Source organism: Castor canadensis, chromosome 6, assembly GCF_047511655.1.
Source record: "Castor canadensis chromosome 6, mCasCan1.hap1v2, whole genome shotgun sequence".
In the NCBI taxonomy this organism is placed as follows: domain Eukaryota; kingdom Metazoa; phylum Chordata; class Mammalia; order Rodentia; family Castoridae; genus Castor; species Castor canadensis.
Window position 1 is genome coordinate 165,502,859 of NC_133391.1, and position 23,076 is coordinate 165,525,934.

The 23,076-nt window shown below is 43.4% G+C and overlaps 1 protein-coding gene across 5 annotated transcripts in view; it reads right to left on the bottom strand.

Annotated features, from left to right (window-relative positions):
• The window catches only part of Trio (trio Rho guanine nucleotide exchange factor), a 344,029-nt gene extending 323,601 nt beyond the window's left edge, over positions 1–20,428 (bottom strand). For 2 of the 5 annotated variants that reach the window (XM_074077719.1, XM_074077721.1), the window contains exon 1: positions 19,222–19,368. In XM_074077719.1, coding sequence (XP_073933820.1) covers positions 19,222–19,261 — 40 coding nt within the window. In that variant the 5' untranslated portion in view covers positions 19,262–19,368. Of the gene's footprint in view, positions 1–19,221; positions 19,369–20,271 lie in introns of those variants that run through there. The other 3 variants (XM_020179766.2, XM_074077720.1, XM_074077722.1) reach the window with 3 other exon arrangements.
• Positions 20,429–23,076: the final 2,648 nt, after the last annotated feature.

The following is a 23,076-nucleotide window of genomic DNA, read 5'->3' on the forward strand; positions in this document are numbered from 1 at the left end:
TCACAAAGCAGAAAGCTCCATGAACCAGGATCTTCTGCTTCACAAAGCACTTCCCTGTCATAAATGAACTGCATTCACTTCCTCCATTTGCTTCTGATATTTAAATGGAAGGACTCCATGCACCTACCATACCTTACTCAACATTGGTCACGGTCCCTGCTGTGGTTTGGATGTGTTTTGTCCCTGAAAGGTTCATGTGCCAGAGGCCTGACCCTCAGTTTGATGGAGGTGGTGGACACTTCAGATGTGGGGCCTACTAGGAGATCCTCCAGTCACTGGGGCACTGTCCTCAGAAGAGATTAAGTTAGTTCTCCTGGGACCCTAACTTAGTTCTTTGGAGAGTAAGGAGTTATAAGAGTGAGCCTGACCTGAGTCACTCTCTGACTTCCTATAAGGTAATGTGATTTCACCCTCTTGGATGTGCTCTCATGGTTTTGCTATCCACTATGATGTGATATAGCTGATGAGGAAGGGGGTACTCACCAGATACAGTAACATGCAGTTTGGACTTTCAGCCTCCAAAACTGTGAGCTAAATAAATCTCCTCTCCTTATAAGTACCCAGCCTCGGATTATTTCTTTATGATAACAGAAAACACAACCAATAAGTAACACATATTTCTTAGTATAACTCAGTGGCTCTTAGACTGAGCTGTCTGTGAGTTACCAGTAAGACTTTTTCCAAATATAGATTCTAGGGCCAAGTTCTAGAACTAGTGTGTCAAAATATCTAGGGATTCTGTATTTTTTTTCACAAGAACTTTCCAGGTGATTCTAGTAGTCTGAGTTCAGGAATCACAAGTACAAGTCAACAACTGCTTACTATACTTCTACCTGGGGCCTACCCTGGGTCAGCACTGGGTCAGAGATCCAGGCAGCTCACGCTCACAAGTGAAGGAACAGTTACAATTCAAAGTAACCAATACCAGAATCCAGCTCTATACAAGGTGCCATGCCAAGACCAACAGGCCACAGGAGGCAGGGACAGGATGGACAAGCAGAGTTCCCAAAGACAATGATGCTTGACAAAGAGGAGGGACAAATGCAAGAGTGCAGGACACAGAGTGTAGTGTGTGATAGGGCTATGGCAACAAGAAGTCCAAATTTCCCTTGAGCTTGACTCTGCCAGGGTGGGTGAGCTGATCTGACCTGAAACGCAGAAGCATGTCTAGAACTTTGTGTGACTTTGGTTATAAAGCACCATCCCAGACCATGCAAAGAGAAAGGGAAGTTTCAGTAGTAGAAAGAGATGTGTAGGGAAAGAGAACTGAAGATGATTCTGGCCTAATCTTTACTGATATCCTCATCTGTAATGATAAATAGAATCTAACAGACTGTGTCGTGTGTGTGTGTGTGTGTGTGTGTGTGTGTGTGTGTGTGTGTGTTACTGAGGATGAACTCAGGATCTCTACCAACTATGTCTTTTCAAGAGCATCTCAGATTTCATTTTTACCTCTAGGGCAAATGCAATTAGGTAGACTTAAGGTAGTTGATCATTTCTTTTAATTTCTACATTATTCTCCAGCACATTTTTAAAGGAGGCCAAAAGAGAGGCTCTGCCTAATCATCTTACCTCCTTAGACTATAAACTCCCACTGGACAGAATAATATTTTTGTCTTCTCCAGTTTTATGGCATCTGGCATACTGATGCTGCCCAAGGGATAAACAGCTCATTTATTACAGTGTCATGTATATTAAATAATGCCCATAAAGTCCTTTGAAGATGAAAAACAGTTTAAGTGCTAATTCTAAGCTAGCGTTTGGAACTAGAAGACAAAGATGACAGACCAAACATCAGAAGAAAGTCATTACTCGACAGGAGGCACTGTGCTAAGAGGCTCTAGTTCTGTAAACTCCTGTTACTTTTGTAGGCACTCTACAGAGCTGAGTTTTTAATACAGGTATCAAGGAAGGAGGTTTCAAACTGCTACAAAGAACAAAAGTCTTCACCCACCATGGCAAAAGTAACTGCAAAGACACACAAATTCATCTTCCTTCTTAGAAGTCTCCTTTTTAAGTGATCCTAAAACACAATGCATGAAGTGGAACTCAATTCTAAAATAGGTACAATGAAAATTTTTGCAACTGAATTTATGTGCTTTTATGCAAATTAATGCAGTTTATGTTTTGGAGATTAACAAAGTATTCCAGGTTTACCTTCATGCTATTGAGCAAGGGTGACTCCAACATCCAATATAAAACTTGCAGGAAAGCACTGGCTGCGATGTTTCATGCTGAGATCATTTTTCATGAGCAGCACAGCAGAAAGCCACCTCTCCCCTCTACTTCCCCAAAACATCTGTAGAAAAGTTTTATCAATTTCAACTAACTCACCTGTGCCCTTCACTATCACAAATGACACCACCAGGTCTGAGACAATCTGTAGGAAGTAAAGACCCTTCTTTTTAACCGAAACTTCCTAAAAAGTTGATCCAAGATTGCCTACAAAATCCTAAGTATGCCACCACACTCCAATTGAAGATCAGATCTTCTCCACAGTTCTTGCCCCTTCAAACAGGATTGATCCTCCCCCTCCTCCTCCTTCCCTCCCCCACTCTTTCCTTCCCCTCTCTGTCTCTGTCTCTATCTGTCTCTCTCTCTCTCTTCCTACCATCACCAAAAAATGGAAAAGAATACTCCAAGTTTAAGTGAAGTCAATTGCCTCAGTATGAGAGAGATGTATATCCAAGGAGAAGCCATCACCAAGGAAACACCTGCTTGCACTCAGGGATCTCAACCACCTAAAATTCAGTAAATACCCCATGCACTCAGTAACCTCAAGTTTCTCCCAAATAGCTGGAGCAAATGAAAAAGCCTCTCTGAACTGTTTCCTCAAGTATAAAACTAGAACATCACTGCCTACCTACAGAGGGCTATGAAAACTAAGTAGCTGATACATAGTAATCACTTAAATATCTTGAAGATACTGAAATGTGTTACAAATGTAGGCATGCCCTTTTTCTCTTACTGGTATGCAATTTACATATACAAAATTCAATTCATTTAAAGAATAAAATTCAGTGGTTTTTAGTACATTCATACTGTAGTGAAACTATCACCACTAATTCCAAAACATCACTATCATCCCCCCAAAGCTTTCCCAAGAATATCTGGCCCATTAATGGTCATCCTCCCCAGTTATGACCTTTTAGGCTTAAATTTTCTAAATTATCAAAAGCCTTTCCCTCTTAAAATGTTAATAAGAAAAGCATGACTCTTCTTGCTACAATATCATAGGAAGAGGTTCAACAAGTAGAGACCAAATTTTTCAGAACACAATCTAATTAGCATGAGAACATTTATGGAAAGCACTGAACAAAACAAGTGAACTTGAGCCTGTGTCCCAAAAACAGGGACCTATGTTCCACATCATCATTTAATGCAGAAAAACACAGGAAGTACTTTGCCTGAAACCTAAGATCTCACTCGATGTTCCAAGATCTCTAGCATTAAGTGCAATACAATACACACACACACACACACACACACACACACACACACACATATCCGGCATTGAATTTACTGCAGGTAGTTCTGGGAAGAAACATTTAGTCAATGGAGGGCAGCAAGCAACAATCTTTCAAGTCATGAATCATGACTTCAACATATGAACTCAACCTCTTTCCCTACTTGTAGAATATCTGGATGGCTGATGGGCCCAACCCAACCTCATCTATCACACATCCATTCTCATTCCATCTCTTACATAAACATATCTCATTAACCATTTTTATTAGATCGACACTTTTATTTCTTCTATCTGACATGAGTTGAAGATGAGAGTTTTTTCCCACAATAGGCATCATTTTCATAAACTGTAACCCTGTTGGAATGAATCTCCCTTTCATTTCTGACAGTTCTGTGCTTCAATGTCACCAGACAGTAAACTACTGTTGATGGAGTCTGGCTCTTTTCTTAACATGCCTCCAGGGAGCTGCAGAGCATTATTTCATGTTTTGTTTGGATGACTGACAAGGCCCCAAGCTGAACAGAAACTGACCACTGACTGCTGATCTGAATAGTTTAAACCTGAAGGTGGAGACTTGTGTATCACCTTGCATGGGCTGGCATTCTGAAATTATTTCCTGCACCTTCTAGGACTAAGTAAGAAGTAAATATACTAAGCATAAGGGGAGTTGGATTCTTCATTGTCAGAGGGGAATTACAAACATGGATAGGGAATTAAAGGCATGAGTTTGTTTGGACGATAGATAGGTACAGAGTGAGATCTCAGTCTGCATGCAACTGTGTAGTTATGTATACATGTGTGCATACATATACAGTGTGTCTGTCTGCACACGTTCACATCCTAGTTCAGTCCACTGAGAGGTTCTGGAAGCAATGAGCACACTTAGTGCCCAGATCATGTTTCTAAATACCACTCTGCTAAAATATACCAGACTTCCTTGGAGTAATAGCTGATCCAAAGCCAGGATAAGGGAAGTACAAAATGACCCTTGAACTGCTTATTGGGCCAGGAAGCAAAAAAATGCTAAAAAATAAAGTGAAGTAAAATTAAAATGGAGACAGGTCACAAAGATAAAGGAGCCAGCCTAAAGAGATCCCCAAGTTGTCAAATTATGGACAACTTGACCATCAAACTAAATAATGGTAGCAAAGGATTTAACACATTGCATAAACTAGGAATTCATGAGGCCAAACTTACACACATAAATGAGCTGAGCAGAAGGAAAACCTCCTCCTTATGGTAGAAAGACAACTAAATATATAAAGAATGGTGAATCTAAGTCCAGGAAATCATCAGAGACTACTTTGAGAACCTATATTCAAATAAATTTGAAAATCTTTTAAAAATGGACAGATTTCTAGATACATATGATCATCCAAAACTGAACCAAGAGGACATTAATCACATGAATAGATCTATAACACAAAATGAAATTGAAGCAGCAATCAAGAGTCTCCCCAAAAGAAAAGTCCAGGACCTGATGGATTCTCTGCTGAATTCTATCAGACCTTTAAAGAAGAACTGATACCAACTCTCCTTAAACTGTTCCATGAAATACAAAGGGAAGGAAAACTGCCTAACACATTTTATGAAGCCAGTATTACACTCATCCCAAAACCAGGCAAAGACACCTCCAAAAAGGAGAACTATAGGCCAATCTCCTTAATGAACAGTGATGCAAAAATCCTCAATAAAATAATGGCAAGCTGAATTCAACAGCACATCAAAAAGATTATTCACCACAACCAAGTTGGCTTCATCCCAGGAATGCAGGGGTGGTTCAACATACGAAAATCAATAAACGTAATAAACTACATTAACAGAAGCAAAGACAAAAACCACTTGATCATCTCAATAGATGCAGAAAAAGCCTTTGATAAGATCCAACATCATTTCATGATAAAAGCTCTAAGAAAACTAGGAATAGAAGGAAAGTACTTCAACATTATAAAAGCTATATATGACAAACCTACAGCCAGCATTATACTTAACAGAGAAAAACTGAAACCATTCCCTCTAAAATCAGGAACTAGACAAGGATGCCCACTATCTCCACTCCTATTCAACATAGTACTGGAATTCCTAGCCAGAGCAATTAGGCAAGAAGGAATAAAAGGAATACAAATAGATAAAGAAACTGTCAAAATATCCCTATTTGCAGATGACATGATCCTATACCTTAAAGACCCAAAAAACTCTACTCAAAAGCTCCTAGATACCATCAATAGCTATAGCAAGGTAGCAGGACATAAAATCAACATAGAAAAATCATTAGTATTTCTATACACTAATAATGAACAAACTGAAAAAGAATGTATGAAAACAATTCCATTTACAATAGCATCAAACAAAATCAAATACCTAGGTGTAAACCTAACAAAGGATGTGAACAACCTCTATTAGGAAAACTATAAATTTCTGAAGAAAGAGATTGAGGAAGACTATAGAAAGTAGAGAGATCTCCCATGCTCATGGATTGGTAGAATCAACATAGTAAAAATGTCTACTCCCAAAAGTAATCTACATGTTTAATGCAATTCCCATCAAAATTCCAATGACATTCATTAAAGAGACTGAAAAATCTCTTGTTAAATTTATATGGAAACACAAGAGGCCGCAAATAGCCAAGGCAATACTCAGTCAAAAGAACAATGCTGGAGGTATCACAATACCTGACCTCAAACTGTATTACAAAGCAATAACAATAAAAACAGCATGGTACTGGCACAAAAACAGACATGAAGACCAGTGGAAAAGAATAGAGGCCCCAGATATGAAGCCACACAACTATAACCAACTTGTCTTTGACAAAGGTGCTAAAAATATACAATGGAGAAAAGACAGCCAGTTCAACAAAAACTGCTGGGAAAACTGGTTAGCAGTCTGCAAAAAACTGAAACTAGATCCATGTATATCACCCTATACCAAGATTAACTCAAAATGGATCAAGGATCTTAATATCAGACCCCAAACTCTTAAGTTGATACAGGAAAGAGTAGGAAATACTCTGGAGTTAGTAGGTATAGGTAAGAACTTTCTCAATGAAACCCCAGCAGCACAGCAACTAAGAGATAGCATAGATAAATGGGATCTCATAAAGCTAAAAAGCTTCTGTTCATCAAAAAAAATGTTCTCTAAACTGAAGAGACCACCCACAGAGTGGGAGAAAATATTTGCCAGCTACACATCAGACAAAGGACTGATAACCAGAATATATAGGGAACATAAAAAACTAAATTCTCCCAAAATTAATGAACCAATAAAGAAATGGGCAAGTGAACTAAACAGAACTTTCTCAAAAGAAGAAACTCAAATGGCCAAAAAACACATGAAAAAATGCTCACCATCTCTAGCAATAAAGGAAATGCAAATTAAAACCACACTAAGATTCCACCTCACCCCTGTTAGAAAAGCCAGCATTAGCAATACCACCACCAACAGGTGGCGAGGATGCAGAGAAAAAGGAACCCTCTTACACTGTTGGTGGGAATGTAAACTAGTACAACCACTTTGGAAAAAAATTTGGAGGCTACTTTAAAAGCTAAACATTGATCTACCATTTGATCCAGCAATACCACTCTTGGGGATATAACCAAAAGACTGTGACACAGGTTACTCCAGAGGCACCTGCACACCCATGTTTATTGTGGCACTATTCACAATAGCCAAGTTATGGAAACAGCCAAGATGCCCCACCACTGACAAATGGATTAAGAAAATGTGGTATCTACACACAATGGAATTTTATGCAGCCATGAAGAAGAATGAAATGATTTCATTCGCTGGTAAATGGATGGAATTGGAGAACATAATTCTGAGTGAGGTTAGCCTGGCCCAAAAGACCAAAAATCGTATGTTCTCCCTCATATGTGGACATTAGATCAAGGGCAAACACAACAAGGGGATTGGACTATAATCACATGATAAACTGAGAGCACACAAGGGAGATAGGAGGATGGGTAAGACACCTAAAATACTAGATAGCATTTGTTGCCCTCAATGCAGAGAAACTGAAGCAGATACCTTAAAAGCAACTGAGGCCAATAAGAGAAGGGGACCAGGAACAAGAGAAAAGATTAGATGAAGAAGAATTAACATAGAAGGTAACACACATGCACAGGAAATCAATGTGAGTCAATGACCTGTATAGCTATCCTTATCTCAACCAGCAAAAACCCTTGTTCCTTCCTATTATTGCTTATACTCTCTCTTCAACAAAATTAGAGATAAGGGCAAAATAGTTTCTGCAGGGTATCAAGGGGATGGAGGGGAGAGGGAGGGGGTGGGGTGGGTGGTAAGGGAGGGGGTGGGGGGAGGGGGGAGAAATGACCCAAACATTGTATGCACATATGAATAAAAAATAAAATAAAATAATGAAAAAAATAAACAAGCAATTGAAAACTCAAGGGGGAAAAAAAAAAAAAAAGAAAGTAGAAGAATCACCATTTAGCAACCATCACAGTAATGATGACTCCAGCAAAGATCAAGAGATGATACAACTAACTACTGAAAGGAAATGAAGAGAGTTTTACATAGTTTCAGATTAACTCCCCAAAGTACACTAAGTGCAAAGATCTTCACCTTTTGACCTAGTGGTCATCACCTGAACAAGTGATAAAAGTAAACATCACTGCAATGAGGTAGCTAGCATCACACATTCTTGGATATAATGCTCAGGGAAAGCACAGACCTTCTGTTCCAAATGCCTGGCCTAAATCTAACCATGAGGAATCATAACCTAAACTGAGGGATAGTTTTCAAAATAGTTTCCCTGTAATCTTCAAAAATACAAAGGTAACAGAAGCAAGCTGAGGAGACATTCTAAATTAAATGAAGCAAAAGAGACATGACGACCAAATGCAATATATGGTCCTTAACAGGATACTGATCCAGCATTCTTTTTAATTGCTAAAAAGGCATTTCTGGGACAATCAATGAAATTTTATTAAAATCAGTAGATTTAGATGATATTGTAACAAAATAAATTCCTCACCAGGCATGTAATCCCAGCACTCAGGAGGCTAAAGGAAGAGGATCACAAATTCAAGGCCTACCTGAGCTATATAGTAAAACCCTGCCTTAAAAAAAAATTCCCAACCGGGCGCTGGTGGCTCATGCCTATAATCCTAGCTACTCAGGAAGCAGAGATCAGGAGGATTATGGTTCAAAGCCAACCCAGGCAAATAGTCTCGAGACCCTATCTCAAAACACCCTTCACACAAATAGGGCTGGTGGAGTGGCTCAAGGTTAAGGCACTGAGTTCAAGCTCCAGTAGAGCAAAAAAAAAAAAAATTCCTGATATCAATCATTACATAGAGCATGTCCTTGCTCTTAGAAACAGGTAACCAACCACTCAGAGGGCATCAACACATTTGCAACTTACTCTCAAATGGTTCAAAAACAAAATATTATGTAAACTATATATCTATATCCACAGAAAGACAGAGAGAGAGAGAGAGAAGAACATGGTAAAATAGTAATAACTAGGAAATCTTAAGTCTATGTTCTTGTTTCTCTGAGTATGTGTTGCAGCTTCTCAAAACAAAGGTCCCTCCACCTTTCAAAGAAATACAGCTTTAAATGTAATAAGCAATGAAGACATGAACTAATTAAACAGTCAAAAATAATGTCATAAAATCACAATTCCACTAAGCTGATATGGAGCTGAGCTCTATACCACCTTTGTTAGTTTAAAATAAAGATACACTAAAATACTAGGCCAAATGCAATCCACGACTTCACATTGAACAGTGGTCCAGTCCCATCCTTTTTATTCTAGAAATTTTTAAAAACTTGAAACTTTTAGAAACTTCTAGGGAAAACCAGGAGGAAATGAAACTTGTAAATTTTTAGAGTTCAATATGCCTTCTGATTATATAATGTCTAGCTTCTATTAAAACTCCAAATAAATGTGGAGTTACATGGAGACCCATGGAAAACAGAACCTATTTCCAGGGTGAAAATGACCCTGGGAAACATAGGCTTAGAAATTTTATGTGGGTTTAAACTAAGCAAGATCCCATAAGAATCATGCTATCTATCGATTGTATAAGGGATCATATGAGGTGTGACTGAGTGAGAATGCATCCCACAAATAGAAAAAAAACAGAATATATGCCTAAAAGTTGTCTCACTACAAAAAGTACAGTGGGAAATAGTCCTGCTCACCACTACAAGTGACATCATTTACTTACTTATATACTTTGATGAATTAACAGCAAAAAAATGAGTGGAGGCAACAGCTACACAGTGAGAAGCCAGGGTTTACCACTCCTACTTTCCAAAGCTGTCCTCCAAAAAAGCAGCTGAGCAGCCCTCTTCCCACTGCCCTCCTCCCTATTCCTTCCCTAAGTTAGAAAGGAAGCCCTAGGAATAGTTATGTGTCACACAGCAAAGAACTGAGAAACTTCCCTCTACCTCCCTTTCCCATACTACTCACCCCCACTCCAAGTTCACAGCCACAGATTTCCTCCCCAACATTTAGATCCAGTCCAGAAAGCCAAGGAAATGGAGGAGCAATACTTCAAGCAAGATTTCTCCCCAGTGTCAGACAGATACGAGTCAGTGAAACTCAATACGGCCAACATACCTCTCCTGGAAAGGAGAGGCTACAATGGTTATTTATGTGACAGTAATTAGGTGAAAATAGGAAAGGCACAGAAACTAAAGTACAGGGCCCAAACAAACATGAGAAAAACACCTGGTATATCCTGGAATCTTTTACTCAACTTTTATTTGGTATGAGATTGGTAAATTACAACTTTGATCCTCAACACACAAGGATCTATATATTCACTTTTAATGATCTTTAAATGACAATGCAGGACTCTGTGGGATGCTATATAGAGTTTTACTCTCTCCTTCTGTTAGGAAGGGACAGTGCAAGAAGGGTCTTTGTGATCCAGCAGCCCTGGGCAACTCCAGCCCTTACAAGTAGAGAAACTGGGGCAGGTCGTTTACCCTAACAGAAGCTGAAAAGAGTACCCATTACACAGAAATAGCATCCACCTACTGAAGGGGAGCTTTGAGTCTATGGCAGAAAAAGTACATAAAACACCATACACAGTATCTGGCAAATCACAGGCACTTAAATGCAATGAGCAGTATCAGTGGTAGAGATAACAGAGAAAGACTATACTGTATTTTCTTGGAGGACAAGACTGGCATTAAATAAGCTTTTGGAGAAAGAGAAATAAGCGGCATTTTAAATATCATCCTATGATGCTGCAAGTATGTCACTGCTTTCTAAATGTCTTTATTTTATTTTATTCTTACATGAATCCTGATTCTAAATGTGTCTGTCACCTTACCTCTGATGACTAATTCTGGCCTCTCATACTGCTCCCTGGCCTCTGCTGTTAAAGATGTAGAGAGTAGTGGAGGCAAGCCACTTCAAGACTGCCCCACATCCCATTTTCAAAACAAAAGGCCCCAGATCCACACTGCAGGTTGTCACAGAAAACCTACAGGGATTCCAACTCAATCCTACACTTGGTTCTAACTCAAAAGTTTCCCAATCTTTGGTTTAGGGCACAGGTCCCATCTCCCAACTTGGTTCAGTTAGGCTGAACCCAACTGCAAATTTAGCAACTAGCAGACTGGACCTGACAACCAATGCCACCAGATATAGGAGAAATGTCTAACAATGAGTCCTACAAATTTTGCAATTAAACACTGGGAAAGAAGTGCACACACCAGCTAACAAAATGCTGGCACTGAACAGCTACAGAAGGGCCACCCCATGAGCAGCTGCTCCCAAGTAGGTCACTGACCTCAATTGGCTTGTCCAAGAAAAGGTACGTTCTGGAAACCATCAAATCAACAGCAGTTCTCCAGGTTCCTGGACCAAGATATATTAGGACAAGTGCAACAAAATTTAGATGGAGGTGGAATGACTCTAAAATAACAATGTGAAGTCTATCCTGCCCTGTGCAATCTGGTGTTTGTTTATTTGTTGGTTGGATGATTTTGTTTTCTGAGCTCGTAATGCTCCCTTGCATAGCAACTATCATTCAGTACTATTCAGTACTTTGGTATGGAAAGTGTGAAAACTAAAAAGAATTTCTTATAATCATGAATTTAACTTTTTAAATTGTTTGTAGATAGCATTAGATTAATGAGGAATTTATTCCAGTTATTTGGATGTCAAAATATTAGGTAATTTAAACTTCACAGATTATGTGAATGAGACTAGTTAAAAGGAAATATTTATAACATTATTCTGCTCAAAATATTATCTCCCAATATTTGCGTGGTAACTTCAGAATAATAGAGGAATTACACTTTTTGGCCCTTATTGTTTTAAAAGTTAAAATAGTAAGTTACACAAAAATAAATAATTTCCACAGGCCCTAGCACATCTGGTATGCAGAGCAAAGATGAACAAGAAAGACCAAGAAAACACAGTATTTTCAGAATCCAAATTACCCAAGTGCCCTCTCACAGGTTCCGAGGACATATTCAATGACAGCATCAATAAAGACAAAACGAGCCATTGGGATCTTGAAGATGTGAACAGGTCAATGAGAAAAAGAGGAAGTGGAACAAAAGAACAAACAATGGACACCAATGTAAACACACACACACACACACACACACACCCTCTACTGGTTTGACTGACATCTCACCACACACACACACACACACACACCCCCTCTACTGGTTTGACTGACATCTCACATGCATAATTTTTAAGTTATAATAAAAACATTTTTCCCTAAAGTGTTTATGGCATTTACATGTCACTTAATATATACAGTAGGAAACATGAGTTTTTTTACTTCTTGCACTGAAACCACCTGTTCCACTGAACGCTGAAGCAGGGTGTTTTATGAGTTTTCCAAAATATATACATACCTATACACATGCACACACTCGCACACACACAGGTAAGCACACATGCATGCACACCAAGAAAAACCAGGCAACAAGAAACCCTATCTAAAAATACTAGAGGACCATACTTTTAAATTTGAATTTTTTTTGTTTTTGCAAGTTCAAGAAGAGCTTTCATTTTACGGCTATGAATCTGAAGCACAGGGGCCACCAATGCTTTCTCAATCTTTCATTAGCCATTAGTGCTGTGAAACAGGTAGCTTCAGAAATTAATTACATAGACGAAGGCCCAGGAAGAAAAGGGAAATGACCTCACACAAGTATTAATGCAGGAACAACCCCTCCCTGCAATTAAAACACATCCCAGAAGGTCCTTTTTTTTGGGGGGGGAGGGGGCGACACTGGGGTTGAACAGGCACTCTACCCCTTGAGCCATGGCTCCAGCCCTTTCGTTCTGGTTGTTTTCAGATAGAGTCTCACTTTAAGCCCTGGCCAGCATGAACTGCAATCCTTCTATTTATGGTTCCCACAGTAGCTAGGATGACAGTTACACACCACCATGTCCAGCTATTTGTTCTGATGGGGGAGGTGGTCTCACTAACTTTTTGCCCAGGCTGGCCTCAAAACTTGATCCTCCTGATTTCTGCCTCTCCAGTAGCTATGGTTACCTTCATGAACCACTGAACCTGACTCAGAAAGTCTTTCAGGCCAGGAATACTGAGGCACTGCAGACCATTTCACATGTCGTATTTATCTTTTTCTATCTGGGCAGCAGCAAAAATTACCTGAGTGGGAAAATTTGAAGCAGCAGTAGTGGTGACTGCCCACATCTAAGATGGTTCATTTGTGTTCTAGGTCATTTGTGCAGGAGGACTATTCTCATGGAAACTCAGGAAGGGATCTTTATTTCCCTGTACCCACCTTTAAAGTTTACAGAAAAACTGGCCTATACAGGGCAGCCTGAGCAACTATTAGTATCTTTCAAATCAATAGAAAACCTTTCCAAAATAGCTCAATCTTGTTCAAGTTTACTTACAGAAATGACTTATATTGGTGTCAGGATTTGTTGGTAACTTACTTTATTTGCATTTTTGATTACTGGTGAGGCTGAATATTTATGAGCCATGTGGCCTTTGAATTGTTCGCCTATTTTCCTTTTGGATTGTCCCTTATTGTGTATTTCATTAAGTCCTTTATTAATTATATACTTAAAATTCTTTGACTTGTAAAAAAAAGTTTTTCCCACTTTGTTACTCTTTTTTAATGTTTTATTTTAAAATAACATACAGTTGGACTGTTTGTTTATGTATTACTTATTTTGGTATTCAATTCTTTGAACTTTAACACATGAAACCACCAGCACAATGAGGACACAACACAGCTCCATCACCACAGCAGCTGCTCCCACTTCCCCTTTGCAGTCACTCTCCCACCAGACTCCTACCAACCAAAAACCAACCCGTTCTCCTGCAGTACAGCTCTGTCTTCTTGAAAATAGCATATATAAACAGAATCATACTTCAGGGACTGCCTTCTCTCCCTCAGCATGAATGGAATGAATGTACTAGTTCATTTACTCACAGTTATATTGTTTTACTCCTAACAACAGAAAGCAAAGGGCCCAAAGCCCTTCCCAGAAGCAAGGCAGTAATGGAGCAGCATATTGTGTACTTTTTCTCTGGAATTGAAGGAAGAGGAGGTCACACAGCTGCCAGAACAAATCTGCCACTACTTACAGAAATCCCTCTTCAACAGAAACCATGTGCAATTCATCCCTGTTCAAAGGGCTACAGGCTGTAAGAAAACAAACCCACTGGACTGACATGGCCACTGCTAAGATAAAGTACCCTTAGACCCAGAATCTAGTCTCTGCATTGACTAACTTCAGGAGAACTTTCCGTGCTGGCATTAGCTGCTAAAATGTACTCACTTATGACAAAACCCCAATACGGTGATACATCCAAAACATCATACTTGCTCTGTAGATAACTCTGCAATCCACTTCCCCCTGACCAGTAGACACACGGCTAATGAAAATAACCAGTAATCTAAAACTCAAGTACATTTATCACCAAAAAGAGGTCTTTCATCTCCACGGTACATCTGCCATCAGACTAAATAGTCCCCTCACTATGAAGTCTCAAGAGAGAGAAACCTCAGACACTGTCCACTTTCTGTGGCACAAGTCTCTTCACCTTGAAGGTGTACAGTCTCACTTAAGCTTTCTCTCCTGTGACATATAACCTTTCCCAGAGGGTATGTGGTTAATAATTTGGGTTTCAAGGGGCTTCCTTACACGGAGAGGGAAAAGAGGAAAGTAAGGTAACAACACAACTATGCAGGAAGTAAATTGCTTCCATTAGTGAATGGGAACTGAAAATAAGCACTCATGTACTTGCTAACCATTAAATATGAGAGCAAGATTTCCCATCAAGAACATGTGCATATAAGGCTTAATAACACCATAAGGCTGAGAGACCACACTGGAGATTCTGGTTGGGGAATCTCATTTCATCTTTATAAACTGGCAGGGAGTTGGAATGAAGTCAGGGTGTAGGTGAGAAGCCAACACCTGTTCTGGGGGCACTAAGGTCTATGACCAGGGACCTAGGAAAGTCAGGGATGGGGACTGGGAAGGCAGCAGCACACCAAGGCCTCACAGGGCCTTTTCCAACTCCTTTGTGCGGCTTTCCGTTCAGCTCAGACACACAGGAATAGGAACTCCCAGAATGGCTCCAGCTGAAGAATAAAGCATCCAGAATTCCTAAGTGGAGTGTCATTGAAGTCTTCCTGTTCATGCTCATTCCTTTCCTACCACTCTGTTGAACAGCTCGTTGGTGGAATCTGGAAAAGCAGAACTATGGCTGTACCACCTAAACCTACTTAGCCTTGATACCTCTGTGGGCCCATCCTGGCCATGACACCCCATCAGCTTAAATGGGAGTGAGAAGACATAACAGACAGCATTCTGTCTGCGAGGGAAGTCATCAATCACCCCCCCACCAAGTCAGTTCACCAAGTCTACCAAGCTGAATACTGGGGAGAAAGGCAGGAATGAGAGAAGGTATATCTGAGCAGAGTAAAATTTCCACCAAAATTCAGTGAGATTCCCACTCAAATCCATTTCTTCACCCTCCATGTAGAAGCTACAAGCTCCTGCCAGTGTTGTCATGAAAAATTTGTCAAAATAATGCACTTAGGGAAATAAAAACCAATTCACTATAGAAGTGAGGAAGAATGAGGAGTTCTTATGACTGCTTTTTATAGTAAAACACAGCTTATCCTTATCAACATAAGTGATATTACTAGGCAGTGAAGTGTGGCTATTGATTAAGAGTTTGACTTCTATGGAATTCTGCCAAAGATATGAGATAAAATTCTATTTTCTCAGTATAGGAGTCGAGCAAATAAACAGAGTAAGTATCGGATCCAGCTGATTTAGATTATGACAGCTTTAAACACAGCTTTCACTTTGTTAAGAACAAATCCCAAATTTATCAGAACATTTAAAAAGTCTTTTTAAAAAAGCATCCTAATTACATATTTTAAAACAACATATTCAAACCACATGCTTCACTTTGAACATCACCACTGACTTCATTTAAGTCTGGTTAATCATTTCAATGGTTAAAATGGCTTCATTTAAATCTTCACTTGCATCTTAGATGGTTAAATTGCAAAACAAAAGCATATAGTATCTCAAATCAATAAGCCAGTTTATAAAGTCTCCATGAAAAACTTCTTTCAATGATTATTTGACTGTTCTCCTTTGATTTCTCAAAAGTCACTTATGTGGTTATTTTTAGAAATCTCCTTGCTTTCTTCTAAAACTGAACTTAATTGTGCCACCTCAAAAGAAGAAACCAGCATTCACTATCAAGTAACACTTTTTTCAGATTCCCTTTTCAATACTGAAGGTACTAAGGACCAACTTCTTAATACAACTATTACTTTGGTACTTACAATGACCAAAGCTAACAGACCTGGAAATACAACGGAAGTCACATAACAACCCTGGAGACCCAGCCACTTACATGGTATTAAGAACAAATATGAAGAAAAGCGTCCCTCTATACTTGAAAAAGAAACCAGCACATCAAAGCATAGAAAGGCATGTATGCAGCTCCCTCACAAAGTGAGTGACTTGATTCTCTTCATGAATTCCTTGGAAAGATAGGAGTTATACTGAGGAGTCCAAAATAAGCTTTAGTATGAAAGAAACCGAGCACAATGACTTTACTCTTCATGTATTCATTAAACACCAACCAAAGTATGCCAGGCAGATTAAAAATAATGCACTCACACACGCACGCACACACACACACACACACACACACACACACACACACACACACACAACTCCTGCAAGGTTAAATAGGGAGCTCTGAAAGAATGATTTACTGCCACAAGAACAGGACCCCAAAATAGATTGGCAATAAAAGTGATTGGTCCCAGTGGGGTTGAGAACTAATGTAAGCAATGTCCTGGCCAGGAGAGGCATCCGGGAAAGAGCACCAGAGTCCAAGGCAAGCTCCCTAGCCCTGACCCCATCTCCAAAGAGTTCCACTCTGGGGGGACAAGTCACACAATCTAGGTCTGATTCCTCAACTACAAAATACAAAAAACTGCACTAGCTCATTTCTGTGGTGCCTCTTTCTTTCTTTCCTTCTTTCTTTCTGCTCTTTCTTTGAAATCTGCGTTACTTTTTTCAGTGCTCTGCTCTGTTCAAAGGAGAAATGTTAATTTCAATTCACTAACACTTGCAGAAACTCTTAGCTGCCCTTTAACACACAATGACAATCTTTCAATTCAATCCACCTTAACACTAATTGGCCTTCCACTATGTGCCAGGTCTATAAATGGGTGATCAAGATTATCAAAATGAATAAAGAGTTTCTCTACCAGGTCCTGAGTGGCGAATGAAATAACAGCCTAGATGCTGAAACCCTGAACAAGGTGGATGACCCAGAGCAGAGAAGGGCAACCACTGCTCTGAAACCTGAAGAAGAATGGAACATACTGTGTAGGTACTTGGGACTCTGAGAGAACCACAAAGGGAAACAGCACCCACCTCCACCTCCCAGGGTCCCTCTTTGCAACAGGCATCCCATCCCCAGCGCCCAACTCCGAATCTTGGCAAGTCACAGCACCTCTGCCTGAACACTTGCACTAATGGAGAAATCATGCACAATTCACACTAATTCACACTAATTTTGAACTGCTCTAATTATTTAAAAGTTCCAGCAAGCTGAAGTCTTTTGCTTTTATCCAAACATAGGTACACCAATTTTCAAGAAAATAAGATGGGCCAATCACAGTTTCAGAGCTGAGAAGCAGAAACAACCGATAGAAAGACTTTGACTAGATCATGTTGACATGATCTAGTTCTTAAGAACTAGGCTCAAAAACACCCTACAGGGCTAAGCAGTGACTCAAGCCACTCTGAGCGCCTGCCTAGCAAGCTTGAAGCCCTGAGTTCAAACTCCAGTACAGCCAAAAAAAAACAAAAACAGAAAAAATAAAAAAAATGTTCACACCCTTATATGTCCTCCCGAAGTCCGTGAGAGCCTATCTTCTCTGTTTCTGCATCTTAGGAAAGAAAGTTAGGTTGTACTTCATTCTCCTAAGCATCCACCTTCAATCCAAACTGCCCAGGAGGCCCCTGCCTGAATTACTCTCCCAGATTAAGTCCCCATACAAGGCCTTCCTGCTTGGTCTGTTCTAACTGATTAAACCCTACCCCCACACCCACCCATCAACCTACAGTCACTCTTTACTCCCTGCTAGACATCCCTGGCCTAGATGCTACAGCCAAGATCTAGGACAGGGATTCAGAGCTGCCCACAGCAGAGAAAAGAACTTCTAAAACGATGTTCCAGACTACCCTTGGGATGGGACACTGTAAATGATGCCCACTGAAAATCTGCCTTGGCTCCAGACCATAAATCAACCAACTAAAAGGGAAGTTTATCAAGTCCCTTCAGAGGATTAAAAAAGGAGAAAGACAATGAGCAACATGACCTGGTTCTGCCCCAAACTGAACACGAACAGGAATCCAGGCAGCACAGGCCTAGGCAAAGAAAAGTGCATAATGTGGGGGGGAACCACGATGACACCTAGCAAGCTTTCTGTGGGTGTCCAATCCAACCTGATGTCTTTTGGGGCTCTTAGGAGGAAAAGAAGCGATTCCTTAATCACACATAACAAAGAGGTAAGAAGATCTGGTCTCACAAGCACCAAAAATTCCATTTCTAGAGCACAAGAACCTTTCTAACATAGAGAAGCTGAATTTTGCACAGAACCTATTATTCTGTGTCAGATAACAGAAAGAAGACAAGCTAGACTCTAGCTCAGGTCTTGAAGGGAACATGTCTCAGTTCTGCTATTAAGAGGTAAGACCCAGCTGTTCTACCCCGCCAGTCGCACCAAAAAAAAAAAAAAAAAAAGTCTTCCTTTTGAAGAAACTGTTTTCCTAAACCTTTGCTTTCCACAAGGACCTAACAGGAGAGAGAGCACAGGGAAGTACACTAAAGCCGACACAGTATGCCAGTGCCAGGCACAACCAATCCGTTAAAATGAACCAAAAATAACCCTGCTTGGCAAAGATCAAGTAAACGCAGGGAAGACTACTACTAAACCAGGTATCTACATCTATCTACCGGCCCTGCTAACTTCTGCCTCTGCCCAAGACCTCCCGCGGCAATTGTTCCTAGTGACCCGGATTGCCAAACTCATTTCCCCGAATCTGCAGAGCCGATTCTGAAAGGCCACCGACGATCGTGAGCCGCCAGCCTACCGCGCGCGCGCGTCCCAGTACAGGCCGCTCCCGGGGCCCCTCGGCGTCCCAAACGTCTCCGGGGAACAGCCACCAGCAACCCAGCACACTTCCCCGCCCATTCGCCCCTCCGGAACCGGACCTGGCCCGCCCTCCTGGACTCTCCAGCGCACAGCCTGCATCCCCACGGCCCGAGCCCAGCCCGCCAGGGACTGCGTTCCAGATTGAGGTCCCCGATGCCGCCACAGCCGCCTCCTTCTGCAACTCGGCCGAAGCCCGGACGCGCCAGCAGACGCGAGCGTGGCTCGCGCGGGATCTGGGCCGGAGCGGGAGGAGGCGCCGCTGCCGGGGTCCCGGGGACGCCCTGTCACGCCCCCTGCGCCGCACGCCCGCGCACCTCCGGGTCTCAACGCTCGCCTCTGCCACGGCCACCCCTCCTCGCTGGTGCGAATGCTGAACCACCTTGCACGGCCTGCACCTCTGCGCCACCCACGCAGTAGCCCGCGAGTCCCGGCCGCGCGCCGCTCTCCAGGGCCACCCCATTCTCAGATGCCCCTCCCGGGCGGCCCTCGGAAACAATGCTCACCCCGCGACCCGGACCGCCGCGCTTCAGCTCGGCCACCGTCCCCACCCCTTTCCTAAACAGTGGGTGCTATGTCTGCCCCGTTTCACAGAAGCGCAGACCGAGGCCGGGAAGATGACAAGCTAGAACACCCAGCGGAGACACCAGACTGCTAATGGGGTCAAGGAGGGCCCAAGCACCAGTGGGCCAGACAGGCACAGAGAGAACCCCGATTTCCCGGGCCCCAGAGCGGCCCGGCCCCGTCCGCTCGGCCTCCGGGATGGGGGCCTCCACGCCGTCCCCGCCACCGCCTCCTTGGCCTCTCGCGAAAGAGACAAAGAGCCGGCGCCCAACCCGCGGAGCCTTGGCCGCTGGGGCGGGAGAGTTACCAGAGAACGAGGGGCTGGCACTGGGAAGGGGAGTCGGCGGCGCGGGTGCCGAGCCGGGGCGCAAGGGCGGCGCGAGCAGCGTAACGCGCCGGCGTGGGTCGCGGAACCCGGCGGCGGGATGCGGTGGCCCGGACGAGAGCGCGTGGGGCCCGACCGGCCGGCAGGCGAGACCCCGGGCATGCCGGGGTCGGCGGAGCACGCGGGCAGCACCGCCGGAGCGACTAGCCACAGCGGTACTCACCAGATCGGAAGAAGGCCGCGATGTCGGCCAAGTCCTTGGCCGCCTCCTCGGCCCCCTCGCCGGCGCCGCTCCCGCAGCCAGAACCCGCTGCGCTGGCCGCAGCCGCGGGGCCGGAGGACGCGGCGGGGGCGGCAGCGCCGCCGCTGCTGCCGCTCATGGCTACGGCGGCGCCCGCGGCCGCGCCCGCCTCGGGCCCCGCGTCCCTAGTGCCGTGCGCCGCCCGCTCCGCGCGGGGCTAGGCGGCGCTGAGCGCCCAGCTGCCTGAGGCCGGCGCACGGACGCACAGCCCTGGGGCGGCGGGCGGCGGCTCGGCCAGAGGAGCGCGCCCACATAGACGAGGACTCCGCCCGGGAGCCGGGAGCGGGCCGCGGGGCGGGGGCACGAAGCCACGGCCTCGGTGGCGCCGGCCGGAGGGCGGGCAGCGGCGCGCGCCGCGCTGGACACGCAGTCGCGAAGGTGGGGGCCGGTGGCCGGAGGGAGCTCCGGGATCACGGGCGCCGGCGGCAGCAGCAAGCCTCCATCTTGATTTCAAATGGGGAAGGAAGGAGGGGGAGGGGGGAAATCACGGCTGAGGGAACCCGGGTGAAAGGAAAAGGGAGAGCAGGGAAAGGAGAGGAAGGAGAAAGAGGGGCTTCGGGAGTTTCCGGCGAGCCTCGTCAAGGGCCCGAGCGTGGGCTCGTCGAGTGGGCGGGGCTTGGCGGTGGGCGGCGCCGCGCCGAGCGGCCGGGCGTCCAGTGGACTCGTGGGGTGGCTGAGGGAGTGTTCCGCCTTGTGGCTCTTCCCCGCCCCGGCAGTTCCAACCTTAGGAGGAGCAGGAAAGCCCTAACCAACCGAGGCGGACCTTCCCAGGCCCGGCGTTGCGTTCCCTGCCATTCTCGCGATTGCACTGTGAGTTAGGCACTGTCCTCCGAGCGCTAGAGCCGTTCCACTCGTATGTCTGTCGTCCGCGGGGCACGGCGTGTCCGCTCGCTGGCGCAGCGCGCCGGCACTAGGTACGTAAGTGGGGCTCAAAACGAGTTTTTGAAAGAGCAGAGAGATCATGAAAACAGGTTGTCTGCTCCAGTCCCGGAATCTAATCTCCTTGTTTGTAAAAATGAGGCTCCCGGAAAATCCACACATCTGCCAAGCGGCCTGCGTCCTTACTTCGCCGAAAATATCTGGGAAAGGTGATGGGGCAGGCGAGACCAAAGAAGATGGACCTTTATGGAAGACGCATGTCGAGCCAGCGTTTGCCAAATATTCGTTACAAAACGCTTGTGTTGTGGCTATTAGCAGAGTGAAGTGATGGTATCAGAGATTAAAGGGATCAAAGGCTGCGGAAAACAAGACACGGGAACAACTTTAGTCATACCATGTGTGGTAATTCAGTTTACCACACATGTAAACTGAATTTGAACAATTAAATGAATGAATAGAGGATGGCGATCCCCAGGTCTTTGTCTGTTGGAGCAGGAAGTCTCGAACAAGCAAGGGATGAGGCAAGAGTACTAGATGAGCGCTGAAGACATTATTTATGAACTCATGTTTGCTTTAATATATATAAAGAGGGATATATACAGAGACCTGACCTATAGATCTCTGCATCCATCTTTTCCTTTTTGTTTTGGCGGTACTGGGAGTTGAACTCAGGACCTCAACACTTCCTAGGCAGGCACTCTACCACCTGAACCACTCTACCAACCCATTCTTATGTTAGGTATTTTGGAGATAGGGTCTGGCAAGCTGTTTGCCTAGGCTGGCTTCTAATGGTGATCCTCCTGATCTGTTTCCTGAGTAGCTAGAATTACAGGCGTGAGCCATTAGTGCCTGACCAATCTCTTCTTGGTCTGACAGATGAGTAAACCTGGAGATAATATTTTTGTAGCAACCAACACACCTAGCACTCAGATCTTGTTTTTGATACCTTTCTCCAGTAAAAGGAACCAAGGTTCTTTTGGAAAAATGGCTGCTTCTGGTCCTGGGACAGGAAATATTTAACATCAGTCTGGAACATCCTGTTGTGCCAGAAGATAAGGAAGTGCTTCCCCTCCAAAAAAAAAAAAAAAAATTAACAAGACACAAAAATTAACACACAGGAGACAATTAAAAGAGCTCCCAGTGGCCACAGCCAGAAGAATTTGAGCATGAAAATAAAGCACTATTCAATTATAACTGACAGCATAAAATAAATGCCCAGAAGTCCATATGATATCAGTGAATAAACCAGGGAGAAGAGACAAATCTCCCATGCAGATGGAATAATTTATGTAGACGCTGTTCCTGAACTAAACAGAACAGAACTGTCCTAAAGTGTGGTCTGCACTTGGTAATTTCCTTCCAAATAATGCAAAATGGAAAGGAGGAAAAAAAGTAACTACAATAGAGAAATGTGACCAGCCCTACGTTGGCCAAGTGATCAAAGCAAACATTGGCAACCATATGGTGGTGGGGTTAGTCAGGGCCCTTGATACAATGTTAGGAGAATGGTTTTCTATTTCTGCTCTTCCCCACAAAAACCTGTAACTCCAGTCTAATAATGAGAAAAACACCAGATGGGTGAGGGAACCTCCAACAAGCTACCTAACCAGCACTCACTCAAACTATCAAGGTTGAAATAAGGAAAGTCTGGGCAACTACCATGGCCCTGAAGATCCTAAGGAAAAATGAGGACTAAGTGCAATGTAGTGTTTTGTTGTTTTGTTTTGAGACAGCGTCTTGCTCTATAACCCAGGCTGGCCCAGTACTCCAGATCCTCCTGCCTCAGCCTCCCAAGTGCTGAAATTGCATGCATGGATGGCCATGCTCAGCTCAATGTAGTGTTCTTGA